Source organism: Drosophila yakuba, chromosome 2L, assembly GCF_016746365.2.
Source record: "Drosophila yakuba strain Tai18E2 chromosome 2L, Prin_Dyak_Tai18E2_2.1, whole genome shotgun sequence".
Classification (NCBI taxonomy): Eukaryota; Metazoa; Arthropoda; class Insecta; order Diptera; family Drosophilidae; genus Drosophila; species Drosophila yakuba.
Genome location: NC_052527.2, coordinates 16,244,171 through 16,264,955, shown reverse-complemented (window position 1 = coordinate 16,264,955; position 20,785 = coordinate 16,244,171). Strand labels below are relative to the sequence as shown.

The following is a 20,785-nucleotide window of genomic DNA, read 5'->3' as shown; positions in this document are numbered from 1 at the left end:
ATATGGTTTTATACATTTATTTATTAACATTTATATAATATATGTTTGTAGGTATATATCATGTTTGGTATGACATGTTGCTTTTAGCTTTTAGTTGGTTATACGTGTCTGCGTGTACTTTATGTAGTTACATTTAGGTTACTGCACTTTCCCAGTTATTGTCGGACATTGGTGATATGCCGGCTTTATTGTCATGGTTTCCTCCCTGTGTTTTCAAAAATAAATTTTTAACAATATTCGATTCGCGTCAAAACTTCAAGATCTGAATGTAAAACTTTTCATAAATTCTCAATGCCTCCGATGCGCTGGTCCAGCCACAGGAAAAGATTCAGTTTGTCTTTATTGTCAAAGTTTGTTATTGTAAATTCTTCACAAAGTTCCGTCTGTGCATAGATAACAAGTGCTTTTCATCAAATGATCGTCTTTAAACATTTACATATAATATTCTGATACGTGAGTACATATACTATGCTTCATTATTATGCGCGACACATATAAATTCAACTAGTTTTTTAATCAGCTCCTGGTTTTTGGTTTTGCTACACATAACATTTTCGCTACAAATTCTTGTGTTCTTTGTTTTTTGGGGCTTGTTCTCGTATGTAGTGTCCCTCCATTCACATGGAGCATGAGAAACTGAATCGAATCCTTGGGGGCGATCCCCGTTAAGCGCAGAATTTCAACTAGGATGTGCGATTCTGAGATTGAGTATCAACTGTTTGCGTATTGTACTTAGTAATTATCTAGTCTGCTATTTATGACGCGTGTAAATTATTTCACTCACTCCAATCGCCAATGCTAAGCATTTTACATCTACAATATATATAATATATGGGTTGTGTTTCGATTTAGTCTAAATGTACATAAAGCTAAGCGTTTTGATAGTAGCCCGGAGCATGGGGTGTATAAAAATAGCTCGCCATGATCCGTGTGATCGTAAATGCTCAGGGTTAGGAGAGTGAACCCCAGAAAACTGAAAGGGTGAAAGGGTGGCTTACTGTTCAAGGCAACAGCAAAGGAGTCTTGCCTGAGTTCAAACACAAACTATGTATATTTATCCGATGTGATCCTGAAATCTGCAGTGATTTCACGCCATTGCATCTGAAGCTTATACAAAACTTTACTTTACTATTTCAGGCTCGCTTGGTAGTAAAACCCCTGCGAGTTCCAGGAAAAGACGGACATGTCTTGATGCACTGTACGATATCGAAGTTTAGAAGCATAGTTTCTATAATATGGGTATATCTTTTTGTTAAGTTTGTATTGTCCTGGATCTGTCCTCTGCTTTTATAGCTAGTATGCTCGATCTACAACAGCCCACAGATTTGTCTCGAGTATAATCTAAGCTTTACACTTTTCGCTTGATAATATGCATGTATAAATTTAGACACCATCACATCTGCTTAAAAGCTAGCACTACAATATATATATAGAATATATGTATGTATGTATCCGTTATATGTATATTTCTTGTATATATTTCAGTTACATATTGGTTTGTGTTCATGTTCCGCCTAAAACATCGTGTGCCTTGTGTAATATGCGCTTCATTTAACCCCCCGTTAAGACTAATAATACTTTTCCACTTGTAAACTGATTGTACAAAACATGCATATATATTGATAGGCATAATATGTCCAACTAGATCTAGTAGTGATCGGTTATACATTTGCAATCTCTTTAAAGCATTTCAACAGGTTTTAGCTAGAAACTAGAAACGATAAGTCAATAACATGGAGCTCCTGAAATTCCGACCCAATTCGGGTTGCTCTTCTGTTGCGGTTCCAACTCAAAAACAATATCAAAGCTGTACACATCACGAAGCTCCGGTGTGTTTATGTGTGTTGTGTTTGTTGAAACAACCGATTTTGAGTCTTTAGTTACGCGTATTTTACATTTTCTTAGGAGCGATTCCTCTGCAAAATAGTCGTGCCTACGAATGTCTGCACTCAAGCATTATATCTTCCAGATGACACACCTGGGTTATGGATGAGTAGAGATCGAAATCAGGGCAATACCTCGAGCTTCGATTTAAGCGGCCAGTCTAAGTGGGCTTGACAAACGAGGTGCGTTGGCGTGTAAATAGTTCTAAATATTAAGTTACATTGACATTTCTACCATAGAAGGGTGTATACCTTCTGTAGATCACCACGTAAATAGTCGATTCGTATGCTATGTGTATAAGTATATTCCTTCTAATCCGTGATCTAATCTGTGATCCGACATCTGACATCTGCCAGACGCAACGATTTTCCATTCGTTTGTGTTCTTTAAAGCTGAAACCCACGCATTGTAGTTATTATTTTCATGACTTATATCTAAACGCATTTAGTTGCTTATTGTGCATTTCTCATTATTGTCAACTGCACTTTCTTATTGTTGTTTTTTTTTTTAGATTCATTGTTTTAAGACAGCATATTTGGGTTTGGTGAGGAGTCTACTGCTACATCTATCAAATGCCCAAGATCAGCAATGATTCCTTGTTTTCTTTTGTTTGGTTATAGTTACATTTTCTACAATTGATTTGCTTATATTTGCTCCTGTTTTAATTTTCAACACTCAATAGCAATACTTCACAATATTTTTCTGCATTCTTTTTCGATTACCATAATTTTTCCCGTCGCAAGTAATACTTATTATAGTAAAGGATTCATTTTGACCGGAACCTTTCAACACAAAATTCAGCTACAGAATTGAATTCTATTCTGGGTTTCGGGGTATTTAGACACAATTATTAATTAGATATCGGGTACATGACAGTTATTTTCCTTTTACGTGTTAATATATAAATCGCGTTTGCAATATGTATTGACATGTGTTCGTACCCCTCTTCGGTTTGTCTGGGTTATAAATTGTCTGGGGTTTCGGGTTCATAAAAATTTTGTTTGTAAAAAAATTGACAAATAAATTCGGCAAATTGACACATGATTATGTTGCCCAAATCGATACTAGTCGGTTGGCTAATACCGTAAGTTCAATAGCAAAATATATGTATGTATCCTACAGGACACATGGGTTCCATGTGACTTTCGTAATTTGTGCAATCGTTTCATGGATATGCTCTGTTCCAGTTAGTCCTGACTGCGGCTCTTTTTGCAGAGTCTAATCTGTAAGCCGTGGTAAGGATTAATTTTTGGACGACGTCCTGGAATGAGTGTAGTGGTGAGTACCCTCACGCATTGGATCAGTGGCTATTTTGGATAGTATGTCGGGTCCTCCTGGATGCAGGTCGTACTTGTTAACGCGGTCCTCTTTAATGGGGCGTGTGTGCTTCGCAATCTGCTCCTGTATCCAAGGCACATATTGCACCACGTTCGCATACACGCCCGGCAGACGAGGATGCGCACACATAATGCCCCAGGAGACTATGCCGCCCACGAACCAGCGATTCTTCTCCCCTGGATACGGACACAGCAGCGGACCGCCCGAATCTCCCTGGTATTTGGGTTATATACGGTCTTAAATATACGTTCAGGATAGGGAATAATATCGCTTACCTGACAGGCATCCTTGCCTCCGTCATCGAACCCGGCACAGACCATGCCCTCCGACACTGTCAGGTTGTCCAGCCATTCGTCGCACTGATTACGCGTGATGATGGGCACTTGCACCTCGTTCACTATGTACTCATACGTCGACTTGGCTGTGGAACAAAGAAGAGTGTGATCGATCTTGCGGAACCCGGAGATTATGTCAAGTAGACTCACGGTCCTTGTCCTCCCGCTTCCCCCATCCAATGACCGTGCACAGGGTGCCAGGATGCAGATTCCTCACGCTCGGCGGCGGCAAACATACGGGCAACAGGTGTTCATGAAAGGCAACGCGCGTGGCAAGCTGGAAATGTATCCAAAAATATTAGAAACCAAAGGACACATTCTAATTTATTAGATTTTCTCACTTGGAAGAGAGCTATGTCATTGTCGTGGGCAATGGCCATGTTGTATTGCGGATGCGGAATTACAGCCTTGACCTTAACCTTCTGACCCGAGTAGGTGAAAGAATTACGACGCGTTACGCCCAGCTGAATAGTCCAGTCCTCCAAATCGATCACGCTATAGCTGTCAAACAAGTATCTCAATTAGTGGCCAACATATTAGCATACCTAGAATTTAACTAACTTTCCCACGCAGTGTGAGGCTGTGAGCACCCATTGATCTGATATTAGGACGCCTGCGCAGTAGAAAATTTTCTCCGGACCGCCCAAAATTGCAGCCAGGAATGGCCAATTGCCGGGATTGGCTTGGGTTCCTCCAATGATGCGTCTGGATGGCTTGTGTCTACCCCGCTTTACTCGTCCGCACTCTGAAATAGATAATGAATTAGTAAAAGCATGATGCGGATTTTCCACCCAGACCCACTGACCATAATTGGAGCACGTTAGATCGGCCATAGGATAATCCTCCGTCTTCTTGCAGTTGGCAAACTCTTGCATCAAGGTGGACTTTCTTTTGGCGTACATTTTCCAAATGTCTGTGGACACATTTACCGTGGCCAGCAGTGGGCGGTGAGTAAGTTGGGTCAGGACACTGGTGGCATTCACGGCCGAGTAGCCCAGAATGGAACACACTGCGCTGGGCGATACTGCTCGATCCCAGTTCTTTACACACGCGGGCATCCACTGCCGTTGACCGATGCGGTAGACCTCCAGAACCCCGGTGCCCACATCGCCGTTCCGCTCACTTAGCCTCACTAAAAGTGATTGATGGAACTAGTTAGGTCATAGCTAAAATCAATAACCCTTTACTTACAGCAGTTGCGCTCATCCTGGCCATAGGGACAGTCAGTGATGCCGTCGCATATGTGCTTGGTTCCGATGCACTGGTTGTCGCCGCAGTAGATCTCGTCTGGTCCGCACCGCTCGCACTTGGCCTCGTCCGCCTGGTCCATGCAATCCAGGTGGCCATCGCACACGTACTCCTGCGGCAGACAACGGTTCTGGTCGCACTGGAAACCATCGCACTTGGGATGCGTAGCGGCTCTCATCACCTCACGAACCTCATCCAACCCCACGCAGTCCTCGGAACTGGGAAAGTCCTTGAAGAGCTTGCAGTTTAGGTACTCGGGCAGACTCAGTCCGAAAACGTCGAAGAAGAAGCCGCAGCGGCGCATTGTCTCCGTACAGAGCGTTTTGCAAGGTGGCACCGTGGCCCTATACGTATGTACATATGTGTGACCATCATTAATGAGTAAAAGCAAAAAAATTTAGATCCTACCCGCTCTGCCCGCACTTGGGCACGAAAAGCGTGCAGAGAAACAGGGACACCAGTTCGTAACATCTCACATCCACCAGGGCCTCATAGGAATCCAAGTCCGTTTGCGTTTCCAACTGGCCGAAGTGGCCGATATAGTTGGGGAACACGGTGTAGTTGTAGGGAATCTGGGGACCTTGGCAAAATCGCACAATAATGGGAAGGCATGTGCCTGGGGCTGGATTCTTGCCAAAACTTGTGGTGTCCTCCACGTGAATCGTGTTGATGATAGTCTTGTTCACGAACTTTATAGTCGGATATGCATTAAAGTAGGCAGCCAAACCTCCGGCGATGGCCAGCAGGGCAAAGGCGTTGATAAGGATTTGAAACAGGCGGAACTTTAAGCGGCCGTTTGTGATGTACGGATTGGAGCTCTTGCGCCGGTTAATAATCTGTGATGGAAGGTGGTAGGATATAATCATTACAATATCATACAATATTTTTGTAAAAATGAATGTTTTACCTGATGCTGTAAGGACATGGTGTGCGGTGCTCCATTTTGAAAGCGGACGATGGTCTGCAGACTGCTGGGCTGCCCAGCCGCCTTATGAAGCGGCGAGATCGTCTGCGGCGGTTCCAGCTCCTCGATGGGCTCGTGCTGTACTCCCTGACGGCACACGATCGGGGCTGGCGCTGAAAAGGCAGAGGAGAGGCAGAGGAGTCCTGTGACAAAGCCCGGGGAATTGGAAGGAATTGAAAGGACTTGTACTCACCACTGCACAGCCGCTTGGCGGACAACGAGGGCAGCAGCGGCGCCTCCATGAGCTTCGAATTGTATCCCGGACTGGACGTCTGGCTAAAGCTGTCGCTTGAGATGGTCGAGTCCTGGCGAAAGTTAATCTTGCTCCTTGGTGGCGGCATTACTGGAGCCTGCTTGCCACCTCCGCGTCCTCCGCTGCCTCCGCCGCCGCCGCTTAGAAATCGAGTGGGAGCCAAATCCATGAGCGGAGTTTGGCGCTGCGCGGTGCCGGGTGCGTTGGACTTACGTCCCCCTTGCTGGGAACCCAGCAGTGGCGCTTCCATAAGCTTGGAGTTGTAGCCCGGACTGGAGCTGATTGAGTAGCTATCGCTGGACAGCGTGGAGTCCTGGCGCTGTTGCATCCGAGGGTACGTAATTGGCGGCGGTTTATTGCGCACGAGCTTATTCCGCACAGTTAAAGGAGGCGGCGGGTGACCCCGCGATCCCGTCTCCACTGGATCAAATACGTTTGCCTGCCGTAATGGTGGTTCTGGTGGCCCTGGACGTTTGGTAATAAAATCAGTGGGCGGCACAACGGCTGGACATGGCCCAGACAAAGAAGACATGGTGCCGCTGGAGATAGTGCTGGATCCTGCTGAGGCGGCGGACGAAGTGGAGGCCGAGGCCGAGACGCTGCTGGGTTCTTTGGAGCTCTGGGACTGAGTTTCGCCGGTCGAGTGGTTACTGTTGCTGTTGCTGCAGCCCTTCGCTGACGGCGGCTGCTTCCGGGCGGGAACCACTGGTAGCTTGGAACCATCACTTCCAACACTGCTGCTGTTGTTGTTATTGCTGGCCGTGTAAAGGGCAAGTCCCAGACTGGTGTTGTTGTTATTCAGCTTATGCATGGCATCGTTAAGCACAGCACGTTCCCTGTACGCCTCCCTGGGATCTCTGGCCACCGGCGTGTCAATCGAACTGGACAGAGGCTTCTCATCGAGCGAGGACTGGGTGTCCACCGAGGAAAAGCGACTGCGAAAGTCCACGCTAGTCGAGCTGCTGGCGAACCGCTCACTGTGCCCGCCCAGCGATGAGCCGTAGGCGGAATCCACGGTGCTGCTGGAGGAGCGCTGCGCCCGCTTGGCCATGTGACTTAGCCCGGCGTAGCGGCCGGTCAAATAGCCGGCGACCTTGACGGGCGTGGATGTCAGCGATTCGTCGAACACGGAGTTCTCCAGACTCATGCGGTCATCATCGGAAATCCCATCGGCATCCGCATATCCGGACGCCGGACGTGTGGCTATGTCAACAAGCAGTGCTGATTGCAGCCCGGTACCTCCTCCTTGTCCGTCGCCTGATCCCCGGACTACTGCCTCTGCGGTCACGTCTTCTGGCTGCGGATAAACAAATACTGTGCCCGTGCCGTTGGCGCCATCCTGTCCGCCAGCCGAGAGTGGTAGTGGGTGACTCGACGCCTGCCAGGAGGACTTGCCGCGCAGCAGACGCCTTGGAATGGGAGGCGGGGGCGTCACTGGGGTGTCCACCCGCACCAAGTGCTGCTGGTGCTGATGGACCTGCCTTCCACCCGCGATGGCCCTCTGGTGCGCTGACTGGCCATATTTTAGCTCCGTCATGTTTACCTGCCAGCGAAAAATGAGGAAATTCGAGGTAAAAGAGGTAAACCAACAGAAAAGAGTGGAAAATCGCATAAGTGAATGTAAAATAAAAAAAATATGACTAGTTTTTACGGAATTTTTGCATAATTAAACTGGGCACTGTGTAGAAATTTCCTTTGATAATTAAATTATTAAGAATAAATATGAGATAGTTAAAACAAACAATGATGCACTTATAAGTATATAGGAAATATAATTTGTTAACTAATAATTTGAAGCAAGTATAATATTCCAAGTCCCTGGTGGTAGAAACCATTTTCCACTGTAATGATTACCACTCTGATCATCCACTGTGGCAATATTATCCAGCAGCAATATCCTGCAACTTAAGCCTCAGCCAGGTGCCGAGGATGAAGTGGGGGGGAAGGACTAAGTCCTCGCTAAGCCGAGCGCAGAAATTCTGACGCGCAGCAAAATAATAACTCGGGGGGATTTTATGCCAGGTTCTGCTACAAAATGAATCAGTAAGAGGCAAGTGGTTTTGGCTGCCGTCCACTTCGATCTCTTGGGTCATGCAAAGCCAAACTATGGCTAATCCCTCCTCTGCCCATCACTCGAAACACCCTACTGTGGACCGCCAGTCGAATAACCCAAACTTGGATGAGCATGTAATTAAATTTGAATACTGCATCCTTGAAGGTTGCAAAACTACGGCAACTTTTCGCTTTGTTTACTTCCCCGAGTAAAGAGCAATAGCAGGATTATTTATTTTTGAAAGAGCATTATTGTATTGTGCACTTCCCAAACTTTATTAAAAATAAAAGAGTATTGTGAAGGAAAAACTCGAATATTTCGCGGGAAGCGAATATTTCGCTTGAAATGTAGTCCTCTCTATACATTCGTATATAATCTTTATAAAGTTACCTCCTAAAATCTTTTTTAATCCAGCCACCACCTTTTTATCTTAATTTTGGTGAATAAATTGGTAGATAAGAATACTCGTATAATGCTAAACTAAGTGATTCTCCACAAAGATCTCTCTTAATGAATTCTGAGCCGGGTAAAGGTAACTATCACCTTTCCTGACTTCCTTTAATCTTCGGAATTTTTTTTTTAGTTCCGATTTTGTCTGTTCAATTATGCTTGAAGTACCAATTTTAAGACTAACTACCCCTAACATGCTCTGGATCATCTTTATGGCTTAAAGTATTTGATATTTAGTTAGTATATGGAGCTTGTCGTTCCCTAGAGGCCACTGAATATCCTGGTAAAGTATTCTAGTATTACTAGAATGGAACCATTTTTGGTTAGTCCTTTCAGTTTCATGACTTTCAACATAAATATATTACTCACAAGCATTTCGGTGGCTGCCTGGGGCAGCTGCGACGGCTTCTGCTTGTCCTCGAGCATTGGATAGTAGTGGGAGGAGTGTCGCCGCACGATGCTGTTGCTGCTGGTGAGGTCGCTGCTCTCGCTGATGCCGCCGGAGTTGCTGGGCAACGGCAGCAGGGTCACGGACTTGCACTGCTCCTGCTGCTTGTCGTAGAAGTCCAGCAGCGAGTTGAGAGGCAGCGCCAGGCTGGCGGCGCGCTCCGATCTGGAAAGAAGGTTCAGTGTGCATCATCTGGCATTTGAATGGTGCGGCACCAACTCACCTTGAGCGACTCCGCTGGTCCGCCACCGAGGTCTGATGATGATGGTCCTGGGAGACGCTCAGAAATTGTTTATTCATATCGAGTGCGTTCATGGCTTAATCGCGAGGTATTTCGAAGTCGGTCTGCAAAGGAGAAGCGGATAGGATTTGTCAGGTTTTGTTTTTCGCCGGCGTTGTACATGCCATGCATATCGAAAGAGAACTGCTCCATGCGGAACATTAAATGCCCCACAGACCAGAATGATTCCGTTCATGCAAATAGCTGCGGGGCCTTTTGGCCACAGGAATCCAAATCAATTACTCAATGGCCCCCACTCACACATTCACACACCCACACACCCACACACTCGCAGTCCGGCACGTGACAATAGATGCCACAAAAGTTGAAATAAATGCAGTGTGTCTGTGTGCTTTTGTGCCGGGATATACATAGTACATACATGCGTTTAGTATGTGCGGTGGGCATATTGATGCCATCGGAATCGGGCTAAGCAATTTGGTCTTTTGTGTCTAATGGATGCCATTAGTCGGCTCACAGCACAATGGACCCCGCGCGCGGCTCTCCCCATCCCAATGCTTATAAAATGTGGCCAAAAGCCGATTCGAACCGATTTTAGCCACACTGCACCATAGACACATAGGCACAATTGGAGGCGTGTTGACTGCCCCTGCGTTTCCCTGCACGGTTAAATTAAGTCAGTTAATCGGAAGTGGTAAATATTGTGCAGAAAATAATATACATAAACTGTACTGAATGCAATGAAATGAGCATCTCGGATTGTGGAACTTAGTTCCCTTCCTGTTGGTTTTGTGTTTAGTTTAAAACATAGAAAACTTTTAAAATTATCTTTTTACTTTAAAGCGATGGCTGATCAACAACAACAGCTTATGGAGTCATATTCAAGACAGTGCTACTATGACCTATCTCAATCAGCTGCATGGATGCGAGTGTCATGTTGCGGACTGCTGTTGTGTAACAGGTTGAAAACCGCAACGCAAATTTACCGAGCAAAATAAAAGCGCTCACCCCCCACAAGCGCCACGCCCACCGACCAACCTCACGTGGTCGACGGCAGAGGACAGAGGGGAGAGGTCAGGCACCGGAGATCACAATGTGTCAAGGACGTATATTGACCCTAGTCTTATCCCATCAGTTCGGAGAGGTGAGGTTTGTGAGCATAAGAGCAGGTTGGCAAGTGATATAGGCATCTAACTTGGAAGAACTCAATCTATTTTCTCAAAATCATGTTGTACTTTTGGATACCTTAAGGAGTTTTATTGTTTCGATTCATATATAAATGAACTATTATCTGCAGAGAACGTACATGCGCGGAAAAAATAAATGGAAGGAGGATTAAATAAATTTTTATAATTAAACTTCAAGTTATAATTAAACAATTCATTACACAATTGAATACAGACATTATTGGAGAGAATACCAAAATCACGTTTGCCAGTTAACAAACGATGGCCCTAACTTGTTTCCAAACTCTCGCCGAGATCATAATCGTTTATGGCAATTATACCTACGCGGCTGTGCTAACAATCAAGCATTTGACCTTCCACCACTTTAGCAGGGCAAATACCCAGCCGCAGATGGGTATGCATAGAGTGCTCCTATTAGGGTCCACGTTTCCGGGGGACCGTCGAGGACTGAATAAACACACAAATTCTATTTGCTCGGCATTTGTATGCTGAACACCAATTCCAAGCTCATATGAACCATAAATTGTTTGCTTTTGTGTCGGCCCAATCCCCATCTTCGCTTTGCCAGCAAGTTTGCCAGCAAATTCAGCAGCAAATTCGCAACGCAAAAGCAAACCCACTCCGGGCACAGGAATGGTGAAATCAAAAATGGGTCTACGGCGCTTTTAAATTGTATTAAGTCGAAGGCAGACGCCGAGTAGTCCCGGCAACAGCATTTGAATTTAAGGTTATTACCCAAATTGTTGGCGCATTTGCCAAGTGTCAGCCGCTCAAATTCCAATCACAAATCTGAAATCTCGGCCCTGTCACATGCAAAAAAAAAAAGGTTAGAATTCCAATCCTGTCCAGGCCGAGTACTCGTACTGGTTCCCGTGTACGCCTGCTGATTGCTTTGCTAAACAGTATTAAGTATACGCCCGGTGGTCTATAGAAATATTTATCCATAGAAATGCTGGCGCACAAAACTACACATTGCGTATGGAAATGGCAATAGCAATGGCATTGGCATTCCGAGTTAATCAGGACACAGTTAAATACAGGCCTTCAGGACTTCAGAGTTTTCCCAGAAGATTAGCACAGTCAATTTGAACTGGGCAGTCAAAGAGCATTCTAGATTCCTGAACTTGCGGCTGGCACTCCCCTTAATCAGTTTGCTTTTGAATTCCTCGCATTACGCAATGAATTCAGCTAGGCAACCACTTGGCCTCCCCCTTTAATATCAAAAATAGAGGATTGGGCATAATCAATCTTTTATACTCGTAAGTCTATGTAGCCCAGGCACACACATACTAAATTGAAAGGAAATCATTAAAAAGGCGCCACATGAGTCCCAGTTATATAAGCCTTGAGCCAATTACAGTATGTCTGCCGGACATCTTTCGCTTTTTCCAGTCGTCCAATCAGCCCCATGGTATGTATGGTGCCGGCCAAATTCAAATTCCAAGACGGAGTCCTAGGAATTTCATTACCAAAACATTCTGGCCAGGCCAGAACGTAAATGGAACGTGTGAGCCCCTCAAGCAGCTTCCTTAAATTTTTGTTGGCGGCAATTTTTGCACGCACTTGGCCTTTTACATATTGCGCATTCACTTTTAGGCGGGTATAATTTAAATTTATGGCCCCTCACTGGTTGCGTTCCCATTTGTCTGTCGCACACATAAATTACGTCTTTTTCTATATAAGTTTGCTTTATTTATAGAATCTTCTCAGAAATTATGAGCCTAACAATAATTGTACAATCCTAATTATATACAACATTTAACAGTCTTTTGATCTTTATTCTGGAAAAAGAAGGACCTGAGGAAGGACCGCGTTAGAATGTGAAGTTAATTTACTAACGGATCTTATGTTCTGGTCTTTTTGGATATATTCGTTTTTGATGCTCCAATGATTGTCCTCAGTATCTTTAAAGGACCCCTTGCATTATTTTAATGTTACTACTTATGACACCATAATTATCACATGCATATATTTTTGTTCATTTGTCCTATTTAATTGGCAGTCAGATAGCCACTTCTCCACGGCCACTTTGTGCCAAGAAGGTTGAATTGTTACTTGTACAGGGCATTTGGATTAACTTAAAATCGCTGTGTAGTCGGAAACCCTAGAAGTCGATAGTAACATGTGGGTATGGGTAGTGGGTAATACCCACTGGGTATGTCTGCTGTATAAAGAACGTACAGCTTAGGCTCTCTTTAGGGAGTTTGTTGGTTTTTTTTGGGCATTGTTTTAGTTTTGAACATTAAACCATCTAGCCAGACATTGTCAAAAGCCTGAGAGACATCAAAATTATTCCCGTTTTTCAAAGGGGTATACTAAATTCGTTGAAAAGTATGTAACAGGCGTTACCGACCATATAAAGTATATATATATATTTTCATGATCAATAGCAGTCTGTCAGTGTCCGTGTCTGTCCGTATAAACGACGAGAACTATAAAGCTAGAAAGTTGAGATTGAGCATGCAGACTCCAGAGACATAGGACGCAGCGCAAGTTTTTTGACCCATGATGCCACGCCCAATCTAACGCCCTGCTCTGATGTCTGCATGCCTAATATGAACTTTCTAGCTTTTACAGGGCAGATCGACTCGACTATTGATCCTGATCAGGAATATATATTCTTTATATGGTCTGAAACGCTTCCTTCTGCCTGTTACATACTTTTCAACGAATCTAGAAGTGCATCGGCAGGCCAATTAGATAACTTAATAGTTGTGTAGCATACTTCCTACGTACCACACGCGCCAGAATGCGAATACGAGGCAGATGACGGCTTTAAGGCATTCCTAATGAGCAGTCAACTAAATACCTTGGTCTCACCCTAGATTCCTGCTTGACTTTTCGCGACCACTTAACTAATATTGTCGCGATGTACAGCGCGAAACGAAGGACATATGTATACTGGCTGCTCAGTAAGAGAAGCAAGCTAGCGCTTCGTTGCAGGCTTCTTATTTTCCAGAAAATTATTGTTCCAACTTGGCGATATGGACCAACTAGGCCTAAAAGCCACAAAAGCAGACTTGCTTGATTTCTACACAACATAATCCCTATACGAAGATTACAAAGAAGGGAACCTTCTTATTAGCTAACACATAAAATAGCTACCATTTTTACATCCAATCGTAATTAAGTAAACAAATGCTACGAATGTAGATTTTATAATAATTAGATATAAGAACTGTAACAAGATAAACGTAACTATAGTCCAGGAAAATTACCAACAACTGGTAACATTTGGTTATAGTCATTTATGTTTTTTTGATTCCTAATAGAATACTGAAAAAATCAAACGGCCTATGCAAATTTAACATAGAATGATGTATAAAGGCTCCATACCTGATTTGTTAAAAAGGACTACATAATATTATCTTCATGTACCATGCACGTACATCCGACCTTCTGGGAATTTTCCACTGGTCTTGCGTAACGCACTCAGAACACATTCATGGGAGTTAGATGCAGAATTGTTGTTCCTGAGCCAGGAACAAAGAAGAGGTTGGCCGAAGGGCGTGGCGCCTGGCACGCCCATACAATTAACAAACAAAATATTAGAGACCTACACACACACACACTCGCGCAGAACAAGAGTGCCATTGTTGGTAATTGTGCAATCAGCAATGCGATAGTGTGCGCCATAATGCGATTGTGTGCCGTGAGTGCGTGTGTGTGCTAGCCAGCGCGTGCCCCGAATGGCTTTAAAGTAAAGTAAAGTAAGTGAGGGGCTGAGAGGGGAACATAAAAAGGCGGAGCTGGGGGCAACCCCAAGCAGCGCTAGAGCTTAAGCTGGTTACGCGCAGGAGGGCTTCCAGCTTTGCCCACTTCCGCTCGACGCCCGATTCGATTTCCATTTCCATCTCACTTTCAAAGGGCGTTCCGTCGACTGACAATCATCAGCGATGGGTGTCTGTTTACTATTGCCTGCTTATCGGCGGTGCCGGCGAGGCACCGCAGTCCAATCTCTACGCATCCACTTCATTGAGTCTCATTTCCGGCAGCAGTCAATCGGCCACATGCAATGCAGCCAGCATGGAAAACAAATGCTCGATAGCATTGGCCTTTTATTTGGTTCGAGTCAATGTTTTTCATAAAGTTGTACGAAGTTCTTTCAGTTAATTGTCTAATATATCAACAGTATTACAAAATAGCACTTGGCACTGGAAAAGAAAAAAACTCATTCTTCTCTATGTAGTTATCACTGCATTGGGACTCTTGTAATCAAATAGAATAATGCCCTCCAGTTCTAGTCCTATCTTCTGAATTTGAAAGGCTCAACTAACTGAATTAAGTGACACAGCTTTACATTAATATGCAAGTAATAAAATAAATATTAATTTGATATCAGCTGTTAGACACTTTTCTTTTGTATACTAAACATAACATGTATATAAATGAAAGTTATGCACAGTTTTTCCGCTTACATGCATATTCTGTCAGTCAAATTGTCAGTTAGTATGTCACTGAGTTAGTCAGTCAATCAGGATTGCAACTGCCACAACCCACAGCCCCACAGCCCCACTGCCCCACAGCCCCATAGGCGATAACAATGGTGGGCATTGAGCAATTTGCTGGATGCGTTCGCTCAATTCAGTGGACGAGTATTTGTGTACGGATACATTGGATACATTGAACGAACAGGATTTACTGTCATCGTCAACGCCATTGTCCTCTTTGTCAACTTACGTTCCGATCAAGGATGGTCGGCCCCCTGTTCCCCTGTCCCCCCAGAGCCAGAGCCTGCTCCATCCAGCCTCTGGTTGCCCAAGTCTGGTCTGGTGTGGAGCCCACCTGGGTCGCCAGCCCCACTTTCATTAGTCAATGCGCCAGTGCTGGCGCTTTGTTTCTGACATCCCAATGGGCGCACGTGGCGCTGCTCGCAATGTCCTCGATGGGCAGCGGGTGTGGAGGCCAGCAGATGTGGCGTCATGCGATGTGGTGCGGCTTATGATGCCTGGCCGAGCACTGATGGCTGCCTGTCTGTCAGCCAGTGGTGCTGGCGATGTGTGTGCAAATAGATGGAACCACGCAAGCGGAAGTACAGCGGAGGTTGGGGCTGCTCGCAGACATTCAAAAAAATCTTGACTTGCTTCTTTTAAATCGGGCTTTGGAGGAATAGTAACATATGAACTTTTGATACAAAGCTAGTGCAAAAATGTTAACTTTTGAAAAAAATTTTAAAGTATCAACATACACGCCGAACCCTATTATTCTAATAGCAATTAATCGCAAAGATAAGTAATAGTAAGTACAAGAAGTAGACTTTCTTGCTTAGAACCACTAGCCGAATCGACTTAACCATGTCCGTCTGTTCCTCTCAGAAATTTAAATAATGCATTCTGATTCTAGTGACGATTAGGCAGGGCAGGGTGTATAATCACTTTGACAAAAGCAAGTTCGTTAAAAAAATTGGTTAAAGATGGTGGAGAGTTTTAAAAGGATTTTAATACATTCGTTGTTCACTACCTTCCCGATAACTTAAGGCCACCAAGGAAGAGCAATCAGATCAAGATGAGATTGCTTTTACATTAGAGCTAATTAAAACACGTTTACTCATTCCGCGCGCTTGATCAAAATTATTCATTGTACCGTTTGAGAGTTTCTATAGACTTAACTTAACTTGTTATTATATTTATCAAACGTTTTTCTGTGAGGGATATTTCATTTCTACTTTAGCTTTTTCCCCGCTGATTCTTCTAGATCCACTATTATAGTTTTATGCTTTATACCTATGCTCTACGTGGACTGCTGTCCACAGTGATAATTAAAAGTAAATTCAAAATAAGAATAAGTTTCAATCGTCGCACTTTTATTTAAGTGTACCCTAGCTGCCTAACTGGGAGTGGGTACCTGTCCCCCGTATCGTGTGCATCAAACCGTTAACGGCAGACAGTCGCGTAGAGGAGCAGCCGTACAGTGGAGCAGTGGAGCAGCCACACAGCTGGGGCCATATGCTGTCCGTAGTTATCAGTGGGAAGGACGGGCAATGTGGTGAAACGGAGAAACAATTCCCAATCGTGGAGCCAGCCCCTTTTGAATCCAGCTAGCCGTTTTGCTGTCCGACTGTCTGAGTTGTCGACGGTTTAAGCGGAAATTGATTTTCGTACTTCGACGCCTCAACCGGCATAGGTACCTCCCTACCTGTGGGTAGTAATTTATGAGTGCTTCTCGGCAGACAACCTCCACACATGTTTGTTATCCATGTGTTATCCAACTGGGTAGCGAGCTGCACTCGCACCTCCTTTCTCAATTAATGCTTCGACCAACGTCGTTGAAATTGCAAAAGCAATCAGTTGACATCCCAGTGAACCCTTAAAAAAAGGGTGTGGTGGCAGGGTGGCAACTGGGTTCACTTTTCAAGGACACACACAAGCCACAGAGCAGCTGCAGCTGCTTCTTCAAGAAGAAGTCGGTTGTTCTGAGGAATTTAATTATACCGCCCCACCGCCCACTTTGAATTAAAATCAAGCAGACTGTTGCCTCGGATTCAGATTCATTAAAATCATATCAAAGCAGTCGAATTCAGCAATTTATCTGTTCCATTAGATTGGGGCGATTTCTCGCTCCTGCATCTGGGCTGCCAGGATAATACATTTGTTGTATAAATTCCTTGGCAATTTACCTTTTGCGTAGGTTAAAGATCAAATATTTGCATATTAATAAGAGTCCATGTTGCCTATAGGATAACACTAATTAAACAATTAAAGGTGATAACAAAAAGCTTTGATGTACATGGAAAAATTTAGCAAAAATTAATAAAGCCTTTGTGTTTATTGCAACAAAGACGGATTCACGAGAAAATACTAAATGTATGCAAAGTGTGTTTATTGCTAAACACAAATAAGTTTAAACGAGTTTCCAGCAAGATATCGTTTCACAATTTAATTGTATTATCTGTACTTTGCGATGCAAACCAAAAAAAGTACAATAAATTAATGTAGACCACTTTTTTTTAAAGAAAATTCCTGAATGAGTATCATAAAACTGTTGTGATGATGAACCACGGTTTCTTAATTAATAAAATGTCGTATAGCTCATTTAAATGCAATTTTGGCCGTCCGCTGAACTCCAAAATCCATTGTCTTCTTTTCCATTATTTTCAGGATCCAGACGCTTCTAATTGATTTCTCATTAGCGTGAATCGGAATTTATGGAAAAATGAATATTCGAAGCTTGGTCAAAGCGTTGCTTAGTTATTTAGTATTTAATTCAGATTTGAGGCCTATAGAGAAAAACCTGATGAGCTAATGCCAGCCAAGGACCAAATAGGGAAATTGTTGTATTTGCCTTTGTCCGCTTTTCGCAGTTCTTTTCGTCCCATCGATTTTTGTCCTACGTGCGGGTGTGAGTGGGATTGTAAGTGTGAGTGTGAGTGCGAGTGTGTTGGTATTTGGTCCTTCCAAATTGAGTTCAAATGCTGCGCGACTGGCCGAGGTTCTTGGGATAGCACAAGTTGATACAACTTGGGTAGCGAGCAACGTGGCACTTAAGTGTGATTCCCTGTAGGCTGTGTGTGAGTGTGTGTGCGTGTGGCAAAGACACACATAGGTGTGCTGTGTGCCAGTGTGTCAGTGTGTGTGTATCTGCCTTGTTGTCCTGTTTGTTTTCCACTTCAACTCGCCTGGGTCTAAGGTTCAACCAATTTATTCTCTCACCTCACTCTTCGTCCTTTTTTCTCTTTTTTCCCGTTGTCTCTTGCGCTCTGCCTCTCTCTCTCCTCCTGGAAGCTTAGAATGTTCGTGCCTAAGTCAAATAATTCGCTAACACATCATTTCACACTTAAATGCTGTAAAAATAAGCATAAAGCTCTTGGTCCAAGCTCTTGTCCATAAACAAACTATGCAAGTAGAGTAGAATTCCCCTTCAGATTAGTAAGCCTTATGCCTTCCAAAATCTTACACATCACAAAAAAGGGCACCTTATATAAAATAAAACAAGAGAGAACGCTATAGTCGGTTTGCCCGACTATCTGATACGATAAGGAGAAACTTCAACACTAACAGTTTTTCGCGTTAAAGTGGGCGTGTCAAAAGAATTTTTCGATAATTCAACAAGACTAACTAAAATGTGCAAAAATATGAAAACATTTTTCAAAAGTGTGTGCGTTAGAGTAGGCACGGCAACATGGGTCAACAAACTTGTGCTGCGTCTATGTCTCTGGAGTCTGCATGCTCAATCTCAACTTTCTAGTTTTCATAGTTCCTGAGATCTTGACATTCATACGGACAGACAGACGGGCAGACGGACACGGCCAGATCGACTCGGATTGATCTTGATCAAGAATAAATATACTTTATATGGTCGGAAACGCTTCCCTCTGCCTGTTATATACTTTTTATGAATCTAGTACACCCTTTCTACGAGTAACGGGTTTAATAATAAAATTCATTAATGCCACCATAGACTGTTCCATCCCAACGTCTAACATTTATAGCAAGCAAAAATAAAATAAAATAAAAAACCAAAGGAATGTTGCAACTATATTACCATATCGGCACTATGATAACCTACACAACGTGCACGAACGGGCGCAACAGTATTTAATAAATCAAAAAATCAATTGTGGCTTAAGTTTTAAAGAATGTTACGATTGTATTCTTTTATATTTCCAAAAAAATCCTTACAGCTTTGGAAATTTCGCGGCACAATTGCCACCTAAAAGTATGCACTAATTTGTCAAAAAAAAAATAGGAACGTTGTCTTCCTCATGTATTTATTAAGTAAAAGCTGGCATTTATGGAAGCTTCACTGTCGGACGTGTGTCTGTATGCGTTACTTACATATCTCGATTGCTGTCGTTTGTCTGCTCACATTTGGCGGTTGTCACTGCTGCTGTTGCTCTTGTTGCTGTTGTTCTTGGTTGTCGTTTGTCTCGGCCTTATTATTTGTGTTGCAGTTGTTGCTGCTGCTGCTGTGCTTGTGGTTGTTGTTGTAGTGGGTGCTGTTCGTTGGCAGCCAGCATCAATCTCCGTCCAGCATTTTGGCATCTTTATGTTTCGCTTCTTCTTCTCCTCTTTTTTTGGGCTCTGTTTGTTTGCCTTGCCTTTGGGCCATACACCTCAGCGTTGTTGGGTTTATATTCTATTTATTTCGTGCAGTGGTTTTGTGTTTTTTCGCCAAAAATATGAACCTCCTTCGGGCAAGTGCGTGTGCGTGTGTACTCGTGTTTGTGTGTGTGTTTGCCTTGATATTTTAAGTATCCTGTTTGCGCGCTGCCTGCTTCTCCGGCTGCTGCTCCTAATTCTTATGTTGCCTACTTATTCGCCCCGTCTTCTTCTTTCTTCTCCGCGCTCCTTGCGGAGCATTATTTGCGTAAATAGAATTTCACGTTTACGTTTCTTGTGTTGGTAAATTAACTTTGATTACTGCTGGTTCTTCTGGTCTCCTTTTGTGTGTTGTTATTAATATAATAGCAAAATATATAATCCACTTTCAATTCATGTGCAAATAACAAGGTGCAGTTTACAGCTAATTTATTGTCGAGTTTTCATTGTCATTCCCACTAACTCACTCTCTATCCCAGTTCCTTTCTCCATCCCTCCTCTTGCTCACACACTGTGTATTTACACACATTTGCAATTTGGTGAATTGTCCTGCTGCTTCTTCTTCAACTGCTTGTATTTCACTCAAGTTAAAATCTCTCCCCGCTCGTCACCTCCCTTCTCGCGGCCTAGCCCAAAGAGCTTGTTGTTGTGATACTAGCGCTGTGTGTTGTATACTCTGTGTGTAGCTTTTCAACTGGCTGCTCGGCTGCTGATGCTTCTGCTGCCGTCGTTGTTGTTGTTGTTGTTGTGGGCCACTACAGCTGCTGTTACTCCTTTTTGCTGCACGCGCCGCCTCGGTAAGCACGTGCTGTTGGCCACGACGTCAGTCAACGACAACCGCCTACGCACTGCAGGCGCCGAATCAGCGACGCTGGAATTTCAATTACAATTTTCACATCCTCAGACAGCCTCTCTCTCTCTTTGGCTATAAGTCCCGCTCTTGGGGCGTGGTGAGTTTGCCGGTAGAAAGAGAGCACTTGAAGCTGAGCCTGTAGCTTAATTTCCAAGGCATCCGAAGTTTTTGCAACAGATTAGTGGATTATTTAAAAGCTTATTGCTTTCACTTACAGTGAAAGTAATGGCAAAATATTTTGGTTAAGTACCTTCAAAGAAAGCAGGTACCTTCATAAAGCATGTAAAATGGTATACTTAAGGTAACATCCACAAAACGTTACCTTTTGTACATTATTGCATTATGAAGAATTTAAGTTATTTAAAATTATTAATACTTTTATTAATATTACTAGTAAACGTGTATACGGCATTGAAAAAATGAAAGAACATTAAATATTTTGCAAAATTACGTATACGACTAGTTGCACCTTGCATACTAGCTAAATAACAAT

At 43.6% G+C, this 20,785-nt stretch overlaps 1 protein-coding gene across 1 annotated transcript; it reads right to left on the bottom strand.

Moving 5' to 3' along the window:
- Position 1: 1 nt before the first annotated feature.
- On the bottom strand, positions 2 to 20,294 carry LOC6528445. Its single transcript, XM_002089455.3, has 13 exons — positions 19,176 to 20,294; positions 9,197 to 9,318; positions 8,895 to 9,138; positions 5,963 to 7,565; positions 5,713 to 5,882; positions 5,214 to 5,641; positions 4,749 to 5,149; positions 4,363 to 4,689; positions 4,119 to 4,302; positions 3,899 to 4,058; positions 3,708 to 3,834; positions 3,498 to 3,643; positions 2 to 3,435 (listed from the first exon to the last, which is right to left on the bottom strand). The coding sequence occupies exons 2-13, from the start codon at positions 9,286 to 9,288 to the stop codon at positions 3,127 to 3,129; spliced, it is 4,191 nt and encodes a 1,396-aa protein (XP_002089491.2). The 5' UTR covers positions 9,289 to 9,318; positions 19,176 to 20,294; the 3' UTR covers positions 2 to 3,126.
- Between the last annotated feature and the right edge of the window lie 491 nt (positions 20,295 to 20,785).